The 20717-nt window shown below is 42.0% G+C and overlaps 1 protein-coding gene across 1 annotated transcript; it reads right to left on the reverse strand.

Moving 5' to 3' along the window:
* Positions 1–16111: 16111 nt before the first annotated feature.
* LOC116747931 (cyclin-dependent kinase 2-associated protein 1-like) lies at positions 16112–16559 on the reverse strand. The gene has a single exon (XM_032620612.1). The coding sequence runs from the start codon at positions 16491–16493 to the stop codon at positions 16146–16148; it is 348 nt and encodes a 115-aa protein (XP_032476503.1). The 5' UTR covers positions 16494–16559; the 3' UTR covers positions 16112–16145.
* Positions 16560–20717: the final 4158 nt, after the last annotated feature.

The raw sequence follows: 20717 nt of genomic DNA on the forward strand, positions 1-20717 counted from the left end.
TGTGAAGTTGAGGGAAATTCAACATGAACACTTAACCTACCAATGAGTTTGTAACAGGTCATGTGTCTATTCCTCTGGGTTAATGTCATGTGCAGTTAATGACTGACTAGTCTAATTGGTTCTTGATCTAGTTAAGTTTTAGCTTAATAGTTGGATCTGAATCTCAATTAGTGCAGTGAGTAGAAAATAACATATGTGTAAGTGTTGTGACCAGTGAATTTGAAGAATAAGAAAGAAAGAAAAAAAGCAAATGCTTTTATCTCTAGAAAAGTGTGGCACAGGCAGAAGTTGTCTTACTCTCTCCCATTGCTCCACCTCCACTCTAAGGAGAAGCAGAGAGGAGCTTTGGTGATGAGGGGACAGGAAGGGAAGGAGGAAGACAGTTTCTACCTGGCCTAGAGATTATGTTTCAGGAAAGATATTTGTGTATTACCCTGCATTTCCCCTTCATATTTTAAAAAGTCCTACCCACCCATCCTCTTACCATGTGACCATTCTAGAAGCCAGATACATAATGATGATGCAGACTTAGAAGCCTGCTAAAGCAATACTAGGTACAGGTTCTGGACATATTATTGGTAGCCTTATCATGCTCTGAAACTGTTTGCAAAGCTACCAAATATTTAAGGGAGGATGAACTGTCCAATCAGAATGAGTTGACATATCCTAGAACAATAATGATAATAATATCAGCTGCAGATTATAAGACTTCACTGTGTATTCCTTTTCTGATAAGTACCTTTTACCCCTTTGGTTCCTCAGAGTATTACACTGAAACATTGTGATACATGGAGAGGCTGAAAGCATAGTGAGTATGCCAATTAGGAATGCATTTGGCTGCAAGTAACAAAATTCACCTTCTAAATACCAGGCAAAGTGTGAAACCCTTTTCAGATATGGTTTTTATCTTTATAGCAACCCTGCAAGATAGGTTTTTTTTTTTTTTAATAAGCACAGAGCAGTTAACTAACTTTCCCAAGGACCAGTCTTAAAATAATAGCTTTGCCTGGTATTTTTCAAATCAGTAAAAGTTATAACATTGCTTGAGAATATCAAAACTTCTAAATCAATACAGAAAACTCAGGATTAATTTCTGTGTCACCTGATGAAACGCTCAGATGGGCAAGTTCCTAAGTGGAACAGAGGCCCAGGGACAAGGTTATTGTTTAGTTAGGGGTATCCATGGGATGTGTTATTTTGTAATTATTACAAGTGGGTACCTGAAGGTAAAGATTGCTTAGAGGTAGGGGTGGTTGAGTACAGGGATCACATGTCCCTTATGTGGTAGATATCGTCGATTGTCTCGACAACCCTTTCCAATAGCTTTCATCCTTGCCTTCTTTTGTTATAAAGGATATAGAGCTTGAAACCTTATTTTCTAATGAGATATAAGTGGACATCTACTTAGGGTGGCTCTGGGAAAGTTTTGCTTTCTGAACATAAGAAGAGACTGTCAGCTACCATGGTCCTCTCTCCTTTCTCCCTGCCAGGAATGTAGACTCGACATATGAAGCTACACCAGCCATCTTACAACCACAAAGGCAAAAGCCTGTGCACTGACAATCATGGAGCAGAAAGAGATAAAGAGCTGGGTCTTTGATGATATCATCTGTCTCAGATTGCCTGCCTTTGAACTGCTCATCACATGAGAAAAATGAACTCCTATTTGTTTCAGCAACCGTAAGTTGAGTTTCACGCTATTTACTGTTGAATGCATTCCCAACTGACATCCCCTCCATGGGATAAGCCTCACCTTTCCCCATAATGTTTTAATATAACAGCCTGACTAACCAAAGGAAAAAAGTATTGTACCTGTCAAAAAAATGATAGAAAGTGAAGCCTTGTAATACATGTAATCAGCTTTGTAAATTGTGAAGCGTAAGTCATGTTGCAAATTGTGAAACATAAGTTTCTATTTGTCTACAGTAGTATAAGAATGATAACTGTATAGAAACAGACAAAAAGAAGAAATCAACCTGTAGATTAGACTGTTGTTCATGATTTATTCATTCCTTCCCACCCTAATTCCCCAAAACTCCATGGGAGAAGTGTATTTCCCTTCCACATTGATGTTAGACTTGGCCGTATAACTTGCTATGGTCAATGGGTTGTGGGCAGAAGTGACCGCCATAGTCTAGGCCTTAAAGAGATATCAGGTGTTTCTGCTCTACACTCTTACATTTCTGTCATCACCATGAGAAGAGCATACCTCGAGTAAGCTGCTGGTCTAACAAGGATGAGAGATGTATGGAGCAGAGATGAACTGAACCCATAGCCTAGAGCCAAGCCCAGCCAAAATCTAACTGACCCCAGGATGCATGAGTAAGAAGTAAATATTTGTTACTGTACATCACTGGGTTTTTGAGGGGTGTTGTTATGCAGTGTTAGTGTGACAATAGCTAACTGATATACAACCCAGATAGCATAATCTCACAAAATAAACTACAGTTGGGCTTCCCTGGTGGCGCAGTGGTTGAGAATCTGCCTGCCAATGCAGGGGATGCGAGTTCGAGCCCTGGTCTGGGAAGATCCCACATGCCGTGGAGCAACTAAGCCCGTACGGCACAACTACTGAGCCTGCGCGTCTGGAGCCTGTGCTCCACAAGAGAAGGCCGCAACAGTGAGAGGCCCGTGCACCGCAATGAAGAGTGGCCCCCGCTCGCCGCAACTAGAGAAAGCCCTCTCACAGAAACGAAGACCCAACACAGCCAAAAGTAAATAAATTTATAAAAAAAAAAAAAAAAAAACTACAGTTATTTTAATTTTTGAAACAAATATTAGTGTTTTAATGACCTATAGTAACGTTCTAAGTGGAACCCAATTTATTAACAAATAAAAAGCCAACATTTACAAAGACATATTTTTATGCAATAAATTAAGTATTTATTTGCTTAATCCCATTACTTCAGGAATTAGGCATCTCCCTAAATTTAGCCAGTTAAAGTAGGCGTTCTGTTTTTTCCTCACCAAAAGTTTAGCTTTATTCTTTCGATCTGCTTCTGTCCTTCTTCTGTTAGTTATGCTGTGATCAATAATACCTACTCTTTAAATTTTTGTTTAACTAGATCAAAGAAAACCTCTCTTATAAAACAAATGGAAACAAACTATTGAACAGAGAAATGTTTCATTTGCTTGAAAGTAATATTTGTTCTAAATTCTATTAGTTATCTATTACTATGTAACAAATTACCCTAAAACTTAGAGGCTTAAAACAACAGTAAGCAGTAAGCAATCTCAATACATTAGGGATTCAGGAGTGGTTTGCTGGGTGATTCTGGCTCAGGGTCTCTCATGTGGTTGCAGTCAAGATGTCATCCAGGAATGTACTTCCAGGAATGGCTTCACAGGGGCTGGAGGATCCACTTCCAAGGTGGCTTACTCAAGGCTCTTTCCATGTGGACCTTGCCCATTGGGTTGCTGAGTGTTCTCATGACACGGAAACTAGTTTTCCCAGAGCAAGAAATCTCGAAAAGCAATGTCTCTTATGACCTAATTTGAAAAATCACACTCTCTCAGTTCCACAATATCCTATTGGTTACACAAGTCAGATCTGTTAAGTGTGAGAGAGGACTACACAAGGGTGTGAATACCAGGAAGCAGGATCGTGGGGAGCCCTCTTACAGGCTGGCTACCACAATTTCTAATATACATTTTTTTTTTTTTTCTGTACGCGGGCCTCTCACTGTTGTGGCCTCTCCCGTTGAGGAGCACAGGCTCCGGATGCGCAGGCTCAGCGGCCATGGCTCATGGGCCCAGCCGTTCCACGGCACATGGGATCTTCCCAGACTGGGGCACGAACCTGTGTCCCCTGCATCGGCAGGCAAACTCTCTACCACTGCGCCACCAGGGAAGCCCCATTTTCTTTCTTAAAAAATAAATTTATTTATTTTATTTGTTTATTTTTGGCTGCGTTGGGTCTTCGTCGCTATGTGTGGGCTTTCTCAAGTCACGGTGAGCGGGGGCTACTCTTCGTTGCGGTGCACGGGCTTCTCATTGCAGCGGCTTCTCTTGTTGTGGAGTATGGGCTGTAGGCACACAGGCTCAGTAGTTGTGGCGCACAGGCTTAGTTGCTCCGCGGCATATGGGATCTTCCCGGACCATGGCTCAAACCCGTGTCCCCTGCATTGGCAGGCGGATTCTTAACCACTGCGCCACCAGGGAAGCCCTCTAGTATACATTTTCAATGCAGTCTCTCTCAGACTCTTCCAAGCATCTTCTCAAAATGGATTTACAGTTTAAACTCGTGGTTCTCAACCCCCCTTCCTGGGGACATTCAGCAATGTCTGGAGACATTTTTGGTCTCCTGGCATCTAGTGAGTAGAAGCCAGGGGTGCTGCTAAACATCCTATGAATGCAAAGGACATTCTCCCCCCAACAATTATTCAGCACAAAATGTCAATGGTGGTAAGGCAAAGAAACGCTGCATTTAAACTATTACAGTCTGTTAAAATTTTAAACGCTTTCCCCTTACAAATCCTTCAATATATCATATAAACACTGCTTTTCGTTTTCAGTCAGGTATAATCAGATTAAGCAAAATTGAGTTATTGTAGGTGTACAACCAAAAGGGAGTGAGCAGGAGAAATGAATTTGGCCAAGAAACACACACACACACACCCCTCCCCAGAAGAGCTGGAGTCGAGGGAGAGCTTTCCCTTTTGTGTGATATACTTGCTGAATTTGCACAAAACAACACCAAATAATTGCTATTTCATTTGAGAACTCCCTGCCAACAACTAGAAACAGCCCTAGCTTGGTGACACTGTGAATCCTGAGATAGTCAACTGGGGATTTTAAAGACAAGCAGAAGAAGAATAAAAAAGTGAATTCAGTAGTTTTATTGACAACTTAGAGCTTATAGAGCTTTTTCTATAACTCTTGACAAGTCTTCTTTGCATCCAATGTTTGTTTGAGTGCTTAAAAGGGGCTAAGATAATACATTCACAATACAGTAGCTTTTTCTGTCAGAGACTGATCTCCTCCTTCCTTAGAAACCGGGGAGGAGTGATTATTAAGCAGACTGCTAGATTTGGGACAGCCTCAGGACTGTTTGCGCTCACCAACAATTAGGGAGATAAAGATCAGCCTGAATTCTAATCTTCCTTGAACAAACCATGAAGAACTGAACTGGCTTCTGGGCAATGTTCAGAGCCACTAGGACAATGGGAAAAAGTCACATTACACCAGATCCCCTAAGTGTCTCTAAGCTAGCACATGGGTAATGGTTCTTTAAAAAAGGAAAAACGTTAATGTATCTTTGCATTGAAAGTTCTACTACTTGATGAATATATATGCCTATATTCTTAAACTTATACGATTTCATAAATAACTATAATATATACAATACATATATTCCCTCTCTCTCTCTCTCTCTCTCTCTCTCTCTCTCTATATATATATATATATATATATAATGATTTTTTTCTTTTCCACATGGGAAGCCATGTGAAGCATTGGGAGGGGAGGAATAAAGTAATTCTTAGAGATTGGGGAATGTACAATGAGAGGAAACTATTATCTCATTCCCCAGTTTGGCATCAGCAGGGGTGGGGATGGGGGTGGAGAGGGAGAGAGAAAGAGGTGGAGGGGGAGAGAGAGGTGTTACCTTATAAGGAAACAGGATCATTGAAGATGTGATTGAGCTAAGGATCTTGACAGTATCACTGGGCTGAAATCAAGGTGTCAGCAGGGTGAGACTCTAGGGATGGTCCATTCCTCGTTTCTTACAGCTTCTGGTGGCTGCTGGCTTCCCTGGTTTGTGGCTGTATCACTGCTATCTCGGCTTCTGTGGTCACATTACCTTCTCTTCTTTCATCTTTCAAATCTCCCTCTACCTCCCTGTGCATATGATTGCATTTAGTGTCCACCCTGACAATCCTGGATAATCTCTTCATCTCAAGATCCTTGATCTTGTTTCCATGTAAGGTAATATTTACAAGATTCCAGAGATTAGGACCTGATATATTTGGGGAGGTGGTATTTTTCAGCCTACCACACCCAGTATCTTGTTCCACCCCTATTCCTTCCAAGGTTCAGCCCTACACCCTATTTATACACACACACACACACACACACACACACACACACACACACCCCTACCTCTTTCTCTCTCCATCTCTTCTCCTTTTCTTTCTTGATAGAGCTGGATGAACCAAATCGTTAGCCTTCATTAGCCTGGCGGGCTCAGCTCTGTGTATGCATTCCAACTGTAGTGGCAGTGCTGGTGGTGGAGTAGGTTTTTGTATATTCTTCTAATGCAGCAAAGAAAAGAAAAACAAAGGAGAAAGTTAACTTTCCATACTGAAAAAGGTTAAATAGTGTTATTTTGCTATGTGAAGAAATTACATGGTATAGTCGAGAAGTTGTTATAAAAAAACGAGTACAGAGATATCTTACCAGGGAAGATGCTAATGATCGTTGGTCCCCAAAGGTAAGCCTTGATTCAACCCTTTTGGCTAGAATTCCATAAGCCAAAATATAAATGCTTCGCAGGAGTCTAGAAGATGCTGACCCTTCTTCCCCTCACATCTGTCTGTCCAGGAGACATACTTACTTTTAGTCAGTAAAGAAACAAGGAGTTCTTTCTGAAACTTTTACTTTGAAAGTCAGAAATTAAATGTATACTATTTATCTGAGGATCAATTCTGCACTTTTCATGTGGCTCTTTAGCTATGGTTGAAAGACTTTCTGTTGTTCAGTGAGTGTTATTAAATATAGAACTGACATATCTAGCCACAGGAGCAGCACTTCTGAAATCAGTGTGCTTTAGAAGTACAAGAAATGATAAAGAAAAATATTCAGCTACATAGAAATGAAGAGGAGTTCATTTTAGAAATAAAAATGTTAAAGCTAGAAGAGATCTGAAGTTATTTAGTAAACTTACTCCATTTACTGATGAGGAAACTGAACTGAGGCCCAGAAAGATAACAAGATGTGTCAGTCAGCTATTGCTGCATAACAAACAACTGCAGACTCTTAGAAGCTTAGAACAAGCATATATTTAGCATGCACCTCTGGGCATTTGCTGATTTGGGGTTTGGCTGATCTAGATTTTTGTGCCTAGGGTAGTTTTGTCTCACATTTTAGGTCCTTGGGTTTGCTCCAGGTGACTCTCACCTTCCTTGTACCAGTGGGCTAACTGGCGTAGGTTTTTCTCATGGTAATGGTGAAGGCACAAGAGAGCAAGTGGATGTGCACAAGGCATTTTCAGGTCTAGATTTGGAACTGAAACACTGTTATTTCTACCCAAATGTCATTGGCCAAAGTAAGTTACATGGCCAATCTCAAAGTTAAAGGGCAGGGAAATACTCTCTGCCCACAATGAGGCCCTGCCAAGGGTATGGATTTAGGATGGGATGAAGAATTAGGGCCAGTCATTTAATCATCCATACAAAATTTGCCTAAGGTCAAAAAGCTACATAATGCCTCAAATAGGAGACTAGAATTCTACTACACTGCACAAGTGGTTACATTTATTTGATCTAGATTTTTCTCTTTTCCATCCACATAATTAAAAGCCATTCATAGATTTCTATAATTATTATCCACAGAGGCATATGACACATTGATGCATGTTAAACGTGGTACTGTTTTCATTCAGTGTCAACCCAAGTTTCTCCAGCCCATGGGTACTAAACTGCTCATATTAAAAAGAAAAGTCCAGATTTCACTGGCTTTGCAAAATCCCTTTTTGGCGGCTCATGAGAGACCTTCTCATCTTCTTCCCCTTGAACACCTCAAGAATATCTGCTATTGGTGCTGTTCACTGCTACACCAGCCCCTCTGGGAGAGTGCTGATGTCCCAGGTGCCCCAGAACTGGGAACCCTTGAGTTGCCCAAGTGACGTTGTGTTCCCTTCTGTTTTATGGCTGAATAATATTTCATTATATATATATATGTGTGTGTGTGTTTGTGTTTGTGTGTGTGTGTAAAACATTTTCTTCATCTATTCATCCATCAAAGGACATTAATATTGTTTCCATGGCTTGACTCTTGTGAATAATGCTGCAGTGAACATGGGAGCGCAGCTGTGTCTTCGAGATACTGATTTCCTTTCCTTTGGATATACCCAGGAGTGGGGTCAGCAGGATGTTTTAAATTTTTGAGAGAAACCCGGGGCTATGCAATGTCTTTTTGACACTATGCAAGCTAATTGCTTGATGTAGTTCACAGTTTCAACATTAGATCTGGTGACATTACTTTTGATAGCATGATGTCTTTGTGAAGGTGGGAGTTCAGCAGTTGCTGTGGTAAAAAGAAAATACCAAGTGAAAATCAGTGTAGAACAGAAAATGAGAGTGGTGGTGGCCAATCTTACTGCAAGGTTTGAGAAACTGTACAGTGTCCAACAGGTACACCCATCCCATTGGGAAGTAATTGTGGTCATTCAAGAATGAAATTCTATAATATATATTTTTTATTTCCATGCATTATTTTTTTTCAGATAGCTACTTAGTTGTTAGGATACAAATATTCAATAAGTCATTTGGACTTAACTACTTAATAAATGGAGTTGTTAGGTGTTCCTTTTGGCCCAGGGGTCCCATGAAAAAATTACAGAGACACAGAGTGTTGTAAACTGAGAAAGTTTTGGAACCTTGGGTTTATTATATTTTGTCTATTAAATAGCTAATTGAAAATTGAAATTGATTAAAAATATTTGGCACATAGAACTTTGTATCAGCCTACTACTTAAAAATCTCAGTGTCTTTGCATGCCTACCAAAGAAAACACCAAATTTCCCAGACCATTATTGCAGACCTTTCATGATCTTCCCCCCAACATACTTTTTATTTTATTATTATTTTTTAAACATTTTATTTTTTTTAATGAAAAAAAATTTATTTTATTTATTTACTTTTGGCTGCATTGGGTCTTCATTGCCGTGCGCCAGCTCTCTCTACTTGCGGCGAGTGGGGGCTACCCTTCGTTGTGGTGCGCGTACTGCTCATTGTGGTGTCTTCTCTTGTTGTGGAGCACGGGCTCTAGGCGCACAGACTTCGATGGTTATGGCACGCAGGCTCAGTAGTTGTGGCTCACGGGCTCTAGAGTGCAGGCTCAGTAGTTGTGGTGCACGGGCTTAGTTGCTCCGCGGCATGTGGGATCTTCCCGGACCAGGGCTCGAACCCGTGTCCCTTGCATTGGCAGGCGGATTCTTAACCACTGCAACACCAGGGAAGTCCCCCCAACGTACCTTTTAGGTTTAACCTTCTATCACCATCATCTGGCTAAAAATATTCACCATTCTCAGAGCCCCGATTTGCCCTCTCTACCAACCTCTTTCCCAAAAATGTACTCTCTCTTCTGTTTATGGTGTCGTACCAACTCTTTAAGAATCTTCAAGGTCCAAAGTAAATTCTGTCTCTTTCACTGAAGAAGTTTGTCTTTCTCTTCTGTCAGATGTGAGTTCTCATGCTTTGGAAATCTGTAGACATACAACTGTCGGGAGCATTTATCTCATATTTTCTCTTATTTTCTTTTCTCCCCTATTAAATGCAAGGTTCTCATATGGCAAGGACCATTTCTTATATGTGTTTATATGCACTGCAGTGTTACTCCCTTGAGTGGATTAGTGGAATGGATGGGTGAATAGAAGGATGGATGCATGGGTAGATGAATGGCTGGATAATAAATTAATGGATGGTTAGAAAGATGGATGCATGGATGGAGGATGGATGAATAATAGATGGATGGGTAGATGAAGTAGTACGTGGATGAGTGAGTAGATGTGTGAATAAATGTTACAGCAGTTTAAAAAACTATTTTTTCCTAATATTTTAGTCCCTTATAGTCATAAATTACCCAGGGGTTACATTCAATTAACAATCCTTTTGCCATTCCATGCCTTATTAGAACTCTAACATCCCTTTTCATCATATCATAAATTAGAACAAAATTTCTCCTATTCACCAATAAGATTTACTTTTTACAGTCAAATGTACACATCAGCTTCCTTATCAAATCATTTGATTTGTGTGTCCAAAAACAACTATAGTGATTATGATGTATTTTTATTATATATAATATATTTATATTATATAATCACATAAAGGCAGTGTGCTTATGGGTAAAAATCAAGTCTTCCCATAAAAGATAGGAATTAGTTAATTGTATACAATGTGGTTCAAAAGACTATACTGGAGCTGACTGTGAATATCAAGCACGAAGTTAGTGATATCGCAAAAGGGAACCAGTGTTTATTGAGCATTGCTATGTGTCATTTAATGCTCACAACTACCTTGTGGCTTAGAGATTATTATTCCTATTTTATAAATGATAAAATAGAAATACATGGAGGTTGCGAATCTTGCCCAAGGTCACATGTCTCATATGTGGGGGAGGTTGTATTGAGAGTTGCACTAATACTACCAATTTAACGCGTCTCTGACCCATGCTCTTTGCTCCTCATCTCAGTGGGATGCATACATGGGCGCCCAGCAATAAGAACTAAGAAGAAATCACGTTGTTCTTGTACCAAAACTGTAAACAGAGAAAAAGTGGCATAGGTTTGTCCTCCACTCCCCAGTCTGCAGACCCTTATAACAGCAATTCCAGTTTTCTACTTCACATTTCAGGGAATCAAGGAGTAGAAAGGAGAAGAGACTGAGGAGAGAGGAAAATAAAGGGAATAAAAGACAAGCAGGCCTTGGGAAATCTGCAGAATTAACTTTATCAGCAGCAGAAGCAGAGAGTCTTTCCCTCGCCAGGCCTCTTAAGTATTAATCAGATTTAATTGCAAGTTGTTCACTTCTTAAGAAGAGATGTCTGGGAAAAGACAAGAACAGGGCCTGCTATTTCATAGCATAGTCCTTCAATATCTGGAGCTTGAGTCCTAGCCCCATTCCTTTCCAGATATGTGACTTTAACGTCTCTGTGCCTCTGACTTCTCATCTGTAAAATGGGTACAATACTATTACCTACCTCATTGTGTGGTTGTAAGGGTGAAATAGGTAATTCAGATGTAGTTCTGGTAATGAGTAGTATTCAATAGATGTCAACAGTGATGATGTATGATAGTGGTGGTAGTGGTGATGATGCTGTGGGACAGTTCTGCCTGAGGAACTCCAGGAAGGTCTTATAGGAGTGACATTCTGGAGGAGAGAATGAAGGGGATTTAGGGCATTTCAAGCAGCATGTTTGAAAAATTATAGGGCAGCAAAAGAGCCTACCTAGAGAAGAACAAGCACTTCTGTGGGATAAATTCATTACATTCTTAATTGTATAGGAATTTCTTAAGGAGGAATGTTACATTAAGGATCACCTTCATGGAAGAGACTGTTGAAAGCACAATGTTGTATCTTAGCACTGAGAGATCTTACATGTAATAAAGATAAGAGAGAGGAGCAAAGGCAGTATTCAGAACACTGACTCCTAAATTTGATTGTTTTCTGTCACTTACAATGTTGGAAGTATCAAAGAAGTCGACTTGGTTCCTGTTCCCAGTGGGTCCTCCCCATAAAGCAGGCAATGAAACAGCATTAGGTGAGGAAGAGATGTGCTGGGGAGGTAACACCTGTGAAAGATACAAGGGGAAGGAAAGATACAAGGGGAGAGCCTCAGACCAGGATGCAGCTCCAAAAAAGTCTTCACCAACCCAGTGGGAAGCTCTGGGGCCAAGATTGCCCATTAAAAGAGTCCCTCACTGGGCAGAAATGACCAGGTCTTAGTGTTCCCGCCATGCTGGGGTCTTTGGCTGGGAGCTGCTGAGAAGAGCATGGCCTCAGCTTAAAAGTGAAGGTGGATCTTGAAGCCATTTATCAACTGGAATTTCTTAGCTAACTGTATTCCTTGTATCTGAACAAGGAAGATCTGAGAAACACGTCTCTGTATATGCATTGTTCCTCTGATGAAGTGTCTCCTAAGAGAGCACCGTGGATGGGAGGTGGAAGAAGAGAAGTCAGTAAGCTCCCAGAAGACCTAGTTTCTGACCCCCACTCAACATTAGTTTACTGTGACAGTCTGTTAATTTTGGGGGGGTCTCAATTTTCTCAGCTAGGAAGGTGTGGGGATTCTGGTTGAAATCTAGAATATATTTGATTCTAGATAGCAAGAATTCTTATTCAGAAATCCCATGGAATGAGAATGGTATTAAGAACATGGATTGCCTGAATTTGAAAGCTGACTTTAGCCATGACTAATTGTGTAATCTTGGGTGAATTATAAAATCTCTCTGGACCTTGGTTTCCTCATCTTTAAAATGGGACTAATACTAGTACCTACCTAATAGGGTTGAAAATCCAAAGAGAAGAGAGCGTTGAGAATAGTGCCTGGCACATGGTGAATGAATCCTCAGCAAATACTAGTTGTAACTCCCATTCCCTGCCTATACATGTTCTTGAAAGGACCCGACCTTAGAGTGAGAATTTAAGGGGCAAATGGGTCCAGGTTAGGCCCAGCAGCAGCTAAGTCTAAGGAAAAACTTTAGCCCTGCTTTTTATATCTCCTTGATTCTGAGAAAGGGTAAAAAGTGCTTTTCTTCCAGAGCACAGTTTGTGATGCTTCTGGATTGCCTAGTAACGAAAGCTTCTCCTCACTCTTTTTCTGGTCTGATTGTTTTCAACTCAACAATTTTTTTTTAATTGAAGATTTTAAAAAATTATTAACTGAATTCTGTTCCCCTGACCATTTGAAGTCACTGCATCTCAAACAAAATACTTCAGAAGCCCATAAACATCATCATTTGTTCTAACCTGCTCAAAGTTATTAACTGTCTATTCTTTTATTTTTTGGATGCTTGGCAACCAGGCTGTCTTTGCTGTAGACATAATGAGACATCCCTCTTAAGTCAGCTTTGCAGCCGGGAGGTTGGTGGTGGCAGGGGAGGTCGGGTCAATCTCTTCTCAAAGGCAGGGTTCCCACACTTTCAGACCTTTGATTAAAGCAAGAGAATGTGCTTGGGGAATTGATTCCAGTAGTACAAAACCCAAAGAGCAAGACTCTTGTCAATCATAATCATCAAAAAGAGAGGTTACACATGAGGGAAGAGGAGTGGATGTTGTTAAATGACTGCAGTGAGGTCTTTCTCATCCCAGCAGTGCGGTTGAAGCTGTTCGTTTTGAAAGGTGGTGTCCTTACTGTTGGCAAAGCGATGCAGAAGTGGAATTAGGACTATTAGAGGGGTAGGATATGTGAGAGTGGAATGGAAAACGATGCATCAAGCCTTGCTCTGAGCCCATGAGTAGCCTCTTTGCCAGGAGATCAGAAATGGAGGCGTGTTCACTGTTGTTAAGAGTCACTCTGAAGCCAGTGTTTTCAGCAAAATGATGCATAATTTGCTCATGTTTCCATGAGGATGTTTCATCTTGTTTACTGAAAGAAGAAGCACAGTTGAGGTCCTATCACCATTAGAAACCAGTGAGTTTCTTCTTCTCTCTATTCTACATCTTAAATTACTTTGATATTAAAGAAATGTGACTGTAGACATCCCAAAAAAACAGAAAAAAAACACAGGACACCATTGCCGAAGAAGAAATAGAAACCACAGCTGCTGGACTTTCTGTGGTTTTCTTCCACTAGTTTTTCAGCTCCCTAATTTTCCCTAATTTCTACTTCCTTGTGTTTCAGTGTTTCCCCTCTTTCCTACTTGTCTGTTTCACCTCCCAGGAGAACTATGAGGCATGACTGTCTCTCTGCTGCTACCCTTTGTCCCCTGAGAGGTGTGTGGTCTAGTGGTTAAGCACCCAGTTACCAGGACACACTTATTAACTGTGTAAATTTAGGCCAGTTGCTTCCCCTCCCTATACCTCATTTCCTCATCTGTATAAGGGATGTTAATAGTCCTATATATAGGGTGGCTGTAAGGACTCCATGAAGGAACACGTATATAATATCTGGAATCAATGTTAGTTCTTTCTATTATTTTATCCTTTGTCCTCTCCCCTTCCCATAGATCCTGTACTATTCATTATCTGGCAATTTACAAGAAAAGGATGAGAAAACTTGCTAAGAGAAATAGAAAGGTAAATGCTGGTAGTAGATTTCAAGCAGGGGGAAAATGGAGTGTTTAGTTGTTGTTGAAGTATAAGAAGGCCCTTTCTAGAATTTTAGCATAAGGGTCTAAAACAATCATTTGAGCCTATACAACTCATACGGGAAAATAGGGATATAGGCAAAGCCACTTCTAGTTTTTTGGACTCCTTGATAAAGAGCCTGGGTTAGGACACCTAGTCTTGAAAAGGAATTTGGTCTAAAAATTGGTCTCACATTTTTGAGTTCTGTAGGACACAAGCAGAATTTAAAATACACTAATGTGGCCATGGAGAGGAACGAGAAAGGATGTGTGAGAGAGAGAGGGATGGGGTAGTAAAAAAATGTAAATCAGTCTATTTCCCCACTGCATCTAAGAGGCATTTTCCTAAGCTGACAATCCAACAGCCACTCTGAAATCAGTCCCATCCCAAATCATGTGTGCTCCATGCCACTTCAATCTTGGGTCTCCAGATTGATGTGGAATAGAGTAAATGCATATCTGAATCGCCAGAGTGATGCTGCAAACCTTCTAGGAAGCTCCACTCTATGCCAAGTTCTCAAAGATACATGTGTAGTTACTTTTTTGGCATTATTTATCATGTTAATAATAAATTACATTTTTGATACTATTTAATTTAGTGGAGAATTTAAAACATATACAAAATAGATGCATTACATGAATCCCCACATTCCCTCACCTTTCTTCAACAATTACCTACTTGGCCAATCCTGTTTCATTTTTGCCCCTATTCACTTCTCCACTTTCCATGGTTTGGAAATCCTGGCTGTCACATCATTTCACCCATAACTATTTCAGTAAGTTTCTCTGAAACAAAGGTTGGCAAACTCTGGCCCATGGATCAACCTCCTGTTTTACAAATAAAGTTTATTGGGTCACAGCCACGCCCATTCCTTAACCTATTTTCTATTGGCTGCTTTCCCAGAGACCCTAAAGTCCACAAAGCCTAAAATATTTACTATTTGGCCTTTTAGAAAAAGTTGGCTGCCCCTGCTCTAAAAGATAAGGACTTTTAAAAACATAATTACAGGGGCTTCCCTGGTGGCGCAGTGGTTGAGAGTCCGCCTGCCGATGCAGGGGACACGGGTTCGTGCCCCGGTCCGGGAAGATCCCACATGCCGCGGAGCCGCTGGACCCGTGAGCCATGGCCGCTGAGCCTGCGCAACCGGAGCCTGTGCTCCGCAACGGGAGAGGCCACAACAGTGAGAGGCCCGTGTACCGCAAACAAAACAAAACAAAACAAAAAGTGGGAAATGGTCACAGAAAGTCCAATCGGACTTCAGAAAGTATAAGAAAATTAGTTTCCATTTTCACATGACCTAAAACTCTCTATACAATTAAAGGTCATCACCAAAACAGTGTCCAGGTTCTTTAAACAGAAAGCTTGCTTATGTTTATAAACTTGATTTCTTTTTTTTTTTTAATGAAAATAAGCTTTATTACATCGAGTAATAAATACAAAGATGCAAACAGTTCCATTTTCTTCCAGATCTTTGGATCAACTTACAGGAAAGGCAGAACTGAAATCTACATACAGTCTCGGGAAAAATTTCGGGGATCCTTGTTGGGTTTGGTTTGGGAGTTTGCTCTTTCTTCTGTATGTATAACTTGTGCATTTAAAAAATCGACTTCAGAGCACTAATAGTCATGCAAATGCTTAAGCAAAAAAGAATTTACGATAAGCAGAATCTATAGTGTATGGGAAACGAGGGGACCAGCTACTAGTTAAGTGTGCTGTCAAGTCCGCACTACAAAAAAAACCCTTCAAGTTGTATCAGCTTATGAAAAGGATCAAAGAACAACCCGGGTAACATAAATGTATTCAAAAGAGGAGAGCGAGACACTGGTATCTTGGAGGCAAACTAGTTTGCTGTAAGATAGGTAATTTTTACGTGCATCTTTTGAATCAATGCTTTAAAAAACAACAACAAACACCTGGGTAGTTCCTAACTATTTAAAATGTAACTCCCAATCAACTGCAAAATCTTTCCTCAATCTTACAGACTGTAGATTCGGAGCCTAGTGAACCATGGGAGGGGCAGGGGGAGGAGAAACCAAACTGTTACCATTTTGAAAACAAAAGTTTCGTCTGAACAGGGGAGATGAACTGTAACTTCTTCTCTCCGAAGATGGAAAACCGTCCAGGCTCACAAGGCAGCTAGGACCTGGCATTCCGTTCCGTTTCAGCCAAGCACTCCCGCACCAATCCTCGAGCGTGGATGATGCCTCGTTTTAGTCTCTGCATCGCGCTCTTGCTGCCCGCGTAGGTGGGTCTGATCTCTTTCCCCAGCTCTTCGATGATGGCCAACAGCTCAGCGTATTTGCTCTGGGGCACCTGGCAGTTCCCAGTTCCCTGGGTGTAGCCTAGAGATGGCGGCCCGTAGTCACTCAGCAGCTGGCGGTACTGTGAAGACGTCGCCATACTGGTGGAGGGCGGGTGGACACTCCCAGCGGCGTTGAGGGAGGCGGCGGGCATGTGCGCGGTCAAGTTCGGTTTGTAAGACATTCCCCCGAGCGGCGGCGCGCACCGGGGCGCAGCAGGGCCCAGCCCGCGAGGGTGGTGGCGAAGGCGGTGAGGCCGGGCGACAGCGAGGAGGCCCTAGCGTCCGTGCGCGCGCCAAGCTCCTGCGCACTTTTTGCTGTTGATGGCTCGGGCCGCCCCGGCAAATATGGCCGTCCCTCACCCTGACACCCGCTGCAGTATATCACCCATACATCGGGCGGGCGCAAGAGCGCAAGGGCGGCCGCAAACTTTGAGCCTAAACTTGCTTTCTTTAAACAAATTGCAAATGTTGTCCTAGTTAGGCAATTATCTCCTTGAGGGTATGGACCATTGCTTGTTAATTTTTGTATTTCCAGGGTCTAGAACTGGTCTGGTAGGGAATGACACTTAATATAAGTAATTTTGAATGGTTATGTAATGTCAACATCATTACTTTGGGTGTGAATACAGTCATATTTCTGGTAATTAAAAGGAATCTATGCCCCCTAAACAATAACTTCACAGTGGAGAATCCTGACCTACACAGCCTTAACAAAGTGTTGAAGATTAACATGGCCACTGATAAATCATATGGATATCATGTACTCTGTGTTGGCTGAGTAATAGCCCCCACTGATATCCAGGTCCTGATCCCTGGAACCTGTGACTATTTTATATGGCAAACCTTATGTGGTGGGACTTCCCTGGTGGCGCAGTGGTTAAGAATCTGCTTGCCAATGCAGGGGATACGGGTTCAATCCCTGGTCTGGGAAGATCCCACGTGCTGCAGAGCAACTAAGCCCATGCGCCACAACTACTGAGCCTGCGCTCTAGAGCCCGCGAGCCACAACTACTGAGCCCGTGTGCCAACTACTGAAGCCCGCACACCTAAAGCCCATGCTCCACAACAAGAGAAGCCACTGCAGTTAGAAGCCCGCGCACCACAAAAAAGGGAAGCCCCCGCTCGCTGCAACTAGCGAAAGCTTTCATGCGGCAACAAAGACCCAAGGCAGCCAAAAATAAATAAATAAATAAATTTATTTTAAAATAATAAAATTACTTTTAAAAACAAACAAATAAAAAACTTTATGTGGCAAAGTGCACTTTGCAGATGCAGTCGAGATGGGGAGATTATTCTAGGCTATCTGGGTGGGCTCAGTGTAATCACAAGAGTCCTTATAAGAGGGAGGCAAAGGAAGATTTGCCTATGGAAGAAGAGAAGGCAATGTGATGACATAAGCAGAGACTGGAGTGATGTGGCCACCAGCCAAGGAATGATGGGGGCATCTAGAGCCTTCAGAAGGAACCAGGCCTGCCAGCAGCTTCATTTTAGCCAGTAAAACTTATTTCAGACTTTCATCCTTCAGACTGTAAAAGAATAAATTTCTGTTTTAAGCCACTAAATTCATAGTAATTTATTATAGTAGCAACTAATACATACTCCCTGATATGATGTGATGAGAAGAGCACCTCACCTCTATGGTTTTTCTACCCCAAATTCACATCTCCAGTCTCACAATGAAAAGATATCAGACAAACCCAAATGGAGGGATATTCTACAAAATTCCCGACCAGTACTATTCAAAAGTGTCAAGGTCACGAAAAACAGGAATGTCTGAGAAACTGTCACTGATAAGAGGAGACTAGGGCTTCCCTGGTGGCGCAGTGGTTGAGAGTCCGCCTGCCAATGCAGGGGACACGGGTTCGTGGCCCGGTCTGGGAGGATCCCACGTGCCGCGGAGCGGCTGGGCCCGTGAGCCATGGCCGCTGAGCCTGCGCGTCCGGAGCCTGTGCTCCGCAACGGGAGAGGCCACAACAGTGAGAGGCCCGCATACCGCAAAAAAAAAAAAAAAAAAAAAAAAGAGGAGACTAAGGAATCATGATGCGTAAATGCAGTGTGGTATCTTGGATTGCATAGTGGAACAGAAAATGACTGGTAGAAAACCTGGTGAAATCTGAATAAAGTCCATAGTTTAGATGATAGTCTTGTGCCCATGCTAATTTCTTAGTTTTATAGATGCTAACAATAGAGGAAGCTGGGAGAAGGGTATATGGGAACTCTTTGTACTATCGTGGCAACTTTTCTATAAACCTAAAGTTATTTCAAAATAAAATGTTTAAAAAGGAATTCATCCCAGCAACATGTTGTCTTGTCAGACATCTATTAGTAGAGGTATAGACATAATACAAGGGATGCGTTTCAGGGGGGCCTGGGGTCTCACTGATCAGATTCTTTCAGGAGAGAAGAAGAGCTGGAAAGAGAGATGGCTGAGAGCAGAGGGGAAGGTGCCACTTTATGTTGCCTTAGGTGCCACTGGGTGATACTAATGCCTCAAGTTGTCCTGAAGCATAGGCCAAGGGAAAATGCTCTGTATTTTATGGATGGGGAATCCATGGCACAGAGCAGTTCAGTGGCAAATAATGTTCACTCAACTGACTTGCCCAAGCTCACTGAGCAGATGGGGAAATGGGATATAAATAGTCTGATTTTCAGGTACATGGTGGCCAGGCAAGAAAGTTCACCTCATTTATAATTTTTTTAAAATACACATATTTTATCCAGATAAACACTCTGGTGGTACTGAATAACAAATGGATTTCGGTCTCCATAACTCTTCTAGATTTGACCATACTTTCCTTCACACTCTAACCACTCAAGGTTCAACCTGGTTTATAGCACTTGCCTTTTCTGGTATTTCTTTTCTGTTTTATTTTGTCTTTTTGGTGGTTCCCCCTGCCCTTCATCCATTCTTCTTACCAGGTGTTCCACATCTATCACTGCATAACAAATTACCATAAAGCAGTGGATTAAAACCAAAAACATTTATTAACTCACAGTCTCTGTGGGTGAGAAATTCGAGAGTGTTTTGACTGGATGGTTCTGGCTTAGAGTATCTCTTGAGGTCGTGGTCAAGATGTTGGCTGGGGCTGCAGTCATCTGAAGGCTTGACTGGGGCTGGAGGATCCATTTCCAAGTTGACTTACTCACAGAGCTGTGGACGGGAGGCCTCAGTTCCTCAGCCTGGGGATCTGTCCATAGGGTCACTTGAGTGTCCTCACAATATGGGGGCTGACTTCCTTCAGAGCAAGTAATCTAAGAGACAGTGCACGGAGGGAGCTGCAATGTCCTTTGTCATCTAATCTTGGAAGTTACACACTATCACCGATGCTTCATTCTGTTTGTTGGAAGCCAGTCACTGAGTGCAGCTCATATCCAAGGGGAGGAAAATTTATCTCCACCTCTTGAAGGAAAGAGTACCAAGAACTGGTGGAATATGTTCAAACCGCCATGCAAGGTGTTCTGTCAGCCTTGGGTCTGACTGAGAGTCCGGTGTTCCACTCCAGGCCTTCTCTGGGCATCGACCTGCCCTTCTGCAGCTTTGTGTGGCACAAAATGAAACCTGACTCTTTCTTTCAGAAGACTCCCCCCATCTCTCCTGAGTTTCCAAGCACCATGAAAAGCCACAGAATGTTAAGAGAAAAGAAGGGACTTGAAGTGATCCCAGCATTACGGGATCTGGATACAGTCATCCATCTCTTTTGTTCCTGCTGCAGCACTAAAATTTGACATCTCTGATTCTTCTCAAGCAAGAGTTGCTGCAATCTTTTCAGCAGCTTCTTCATGGTGCTGCCACAAATGTAATATTGCAATCATGTGTGGTACCCACTGATTTTCAGCACATGACCTTTTCCTCAAAGCCTAACTTCACTTGATTCTTGGTGATTTCTCTGTACAGTTAAACTACTGTCATTCATCATTCTGGTTCCCAGCCAGTCCTCTTAATTATTTACCTCTCTGCCTCCAGACTTCAGCTGTCATTTCCGTTGACTTCCTTCCTTTCCCTTGTTCATATAGTGAACTCGATATGCCTAAAACCAGATTCAGCATTTCCCTCCAGAGTGGCTTCCCTCTTGTTCTTGCTGTTTATACTGAGTCACAAGCCTAAAAAATTTCACCATCTTGGGCTTCTCCATTGCCTAGATTCCCTATGTTTGTAATGGGATTCTGGCCCCTGTCTTGTGGCAAAAACAGCTTGCCTGCCATGCAGTCCGGGACAACTCCCAGCCATTATCAGGGGGATATCAAAAACCCCAAATGAGGGATTCTTCAGTCAGCTTCCAGTTGGTCCAGTTGCTGGTTTCATTCTGAGCTTGAGATTCCAGTTTCCTATCTGTTCCCAGTTCCTGCCCTGGTTTCTTAACCTTTTCTGCCAGAGCTCCCTAACGCCTAGAGCAGTACTTTTCAAA

Source organism: Phocoena sinus, chromosome X, assembly GCF_008692025.1.
Source record: "Phocoena sinus isolate mPhoSin1 chromosome X, mPhoSin1.pri, whole genome shotgun sequence".
Lineage (NCBI taxonomy): Eukaryota > Metazoa > Chordata > Mammalia > Artiodactyla > Phocoenidae > Phocoena > Phocoena sinus.

Bases quoted from the DNA above. Each gene is read 5' to 3' on its own strand.
- LOC116747931 (XM_032620612.1), bottom strand. From the start codon at position 16,493: ATGTCTTACAAACCGAACTTGACCGCGCACATGCCCGCCGCCTCCCTC.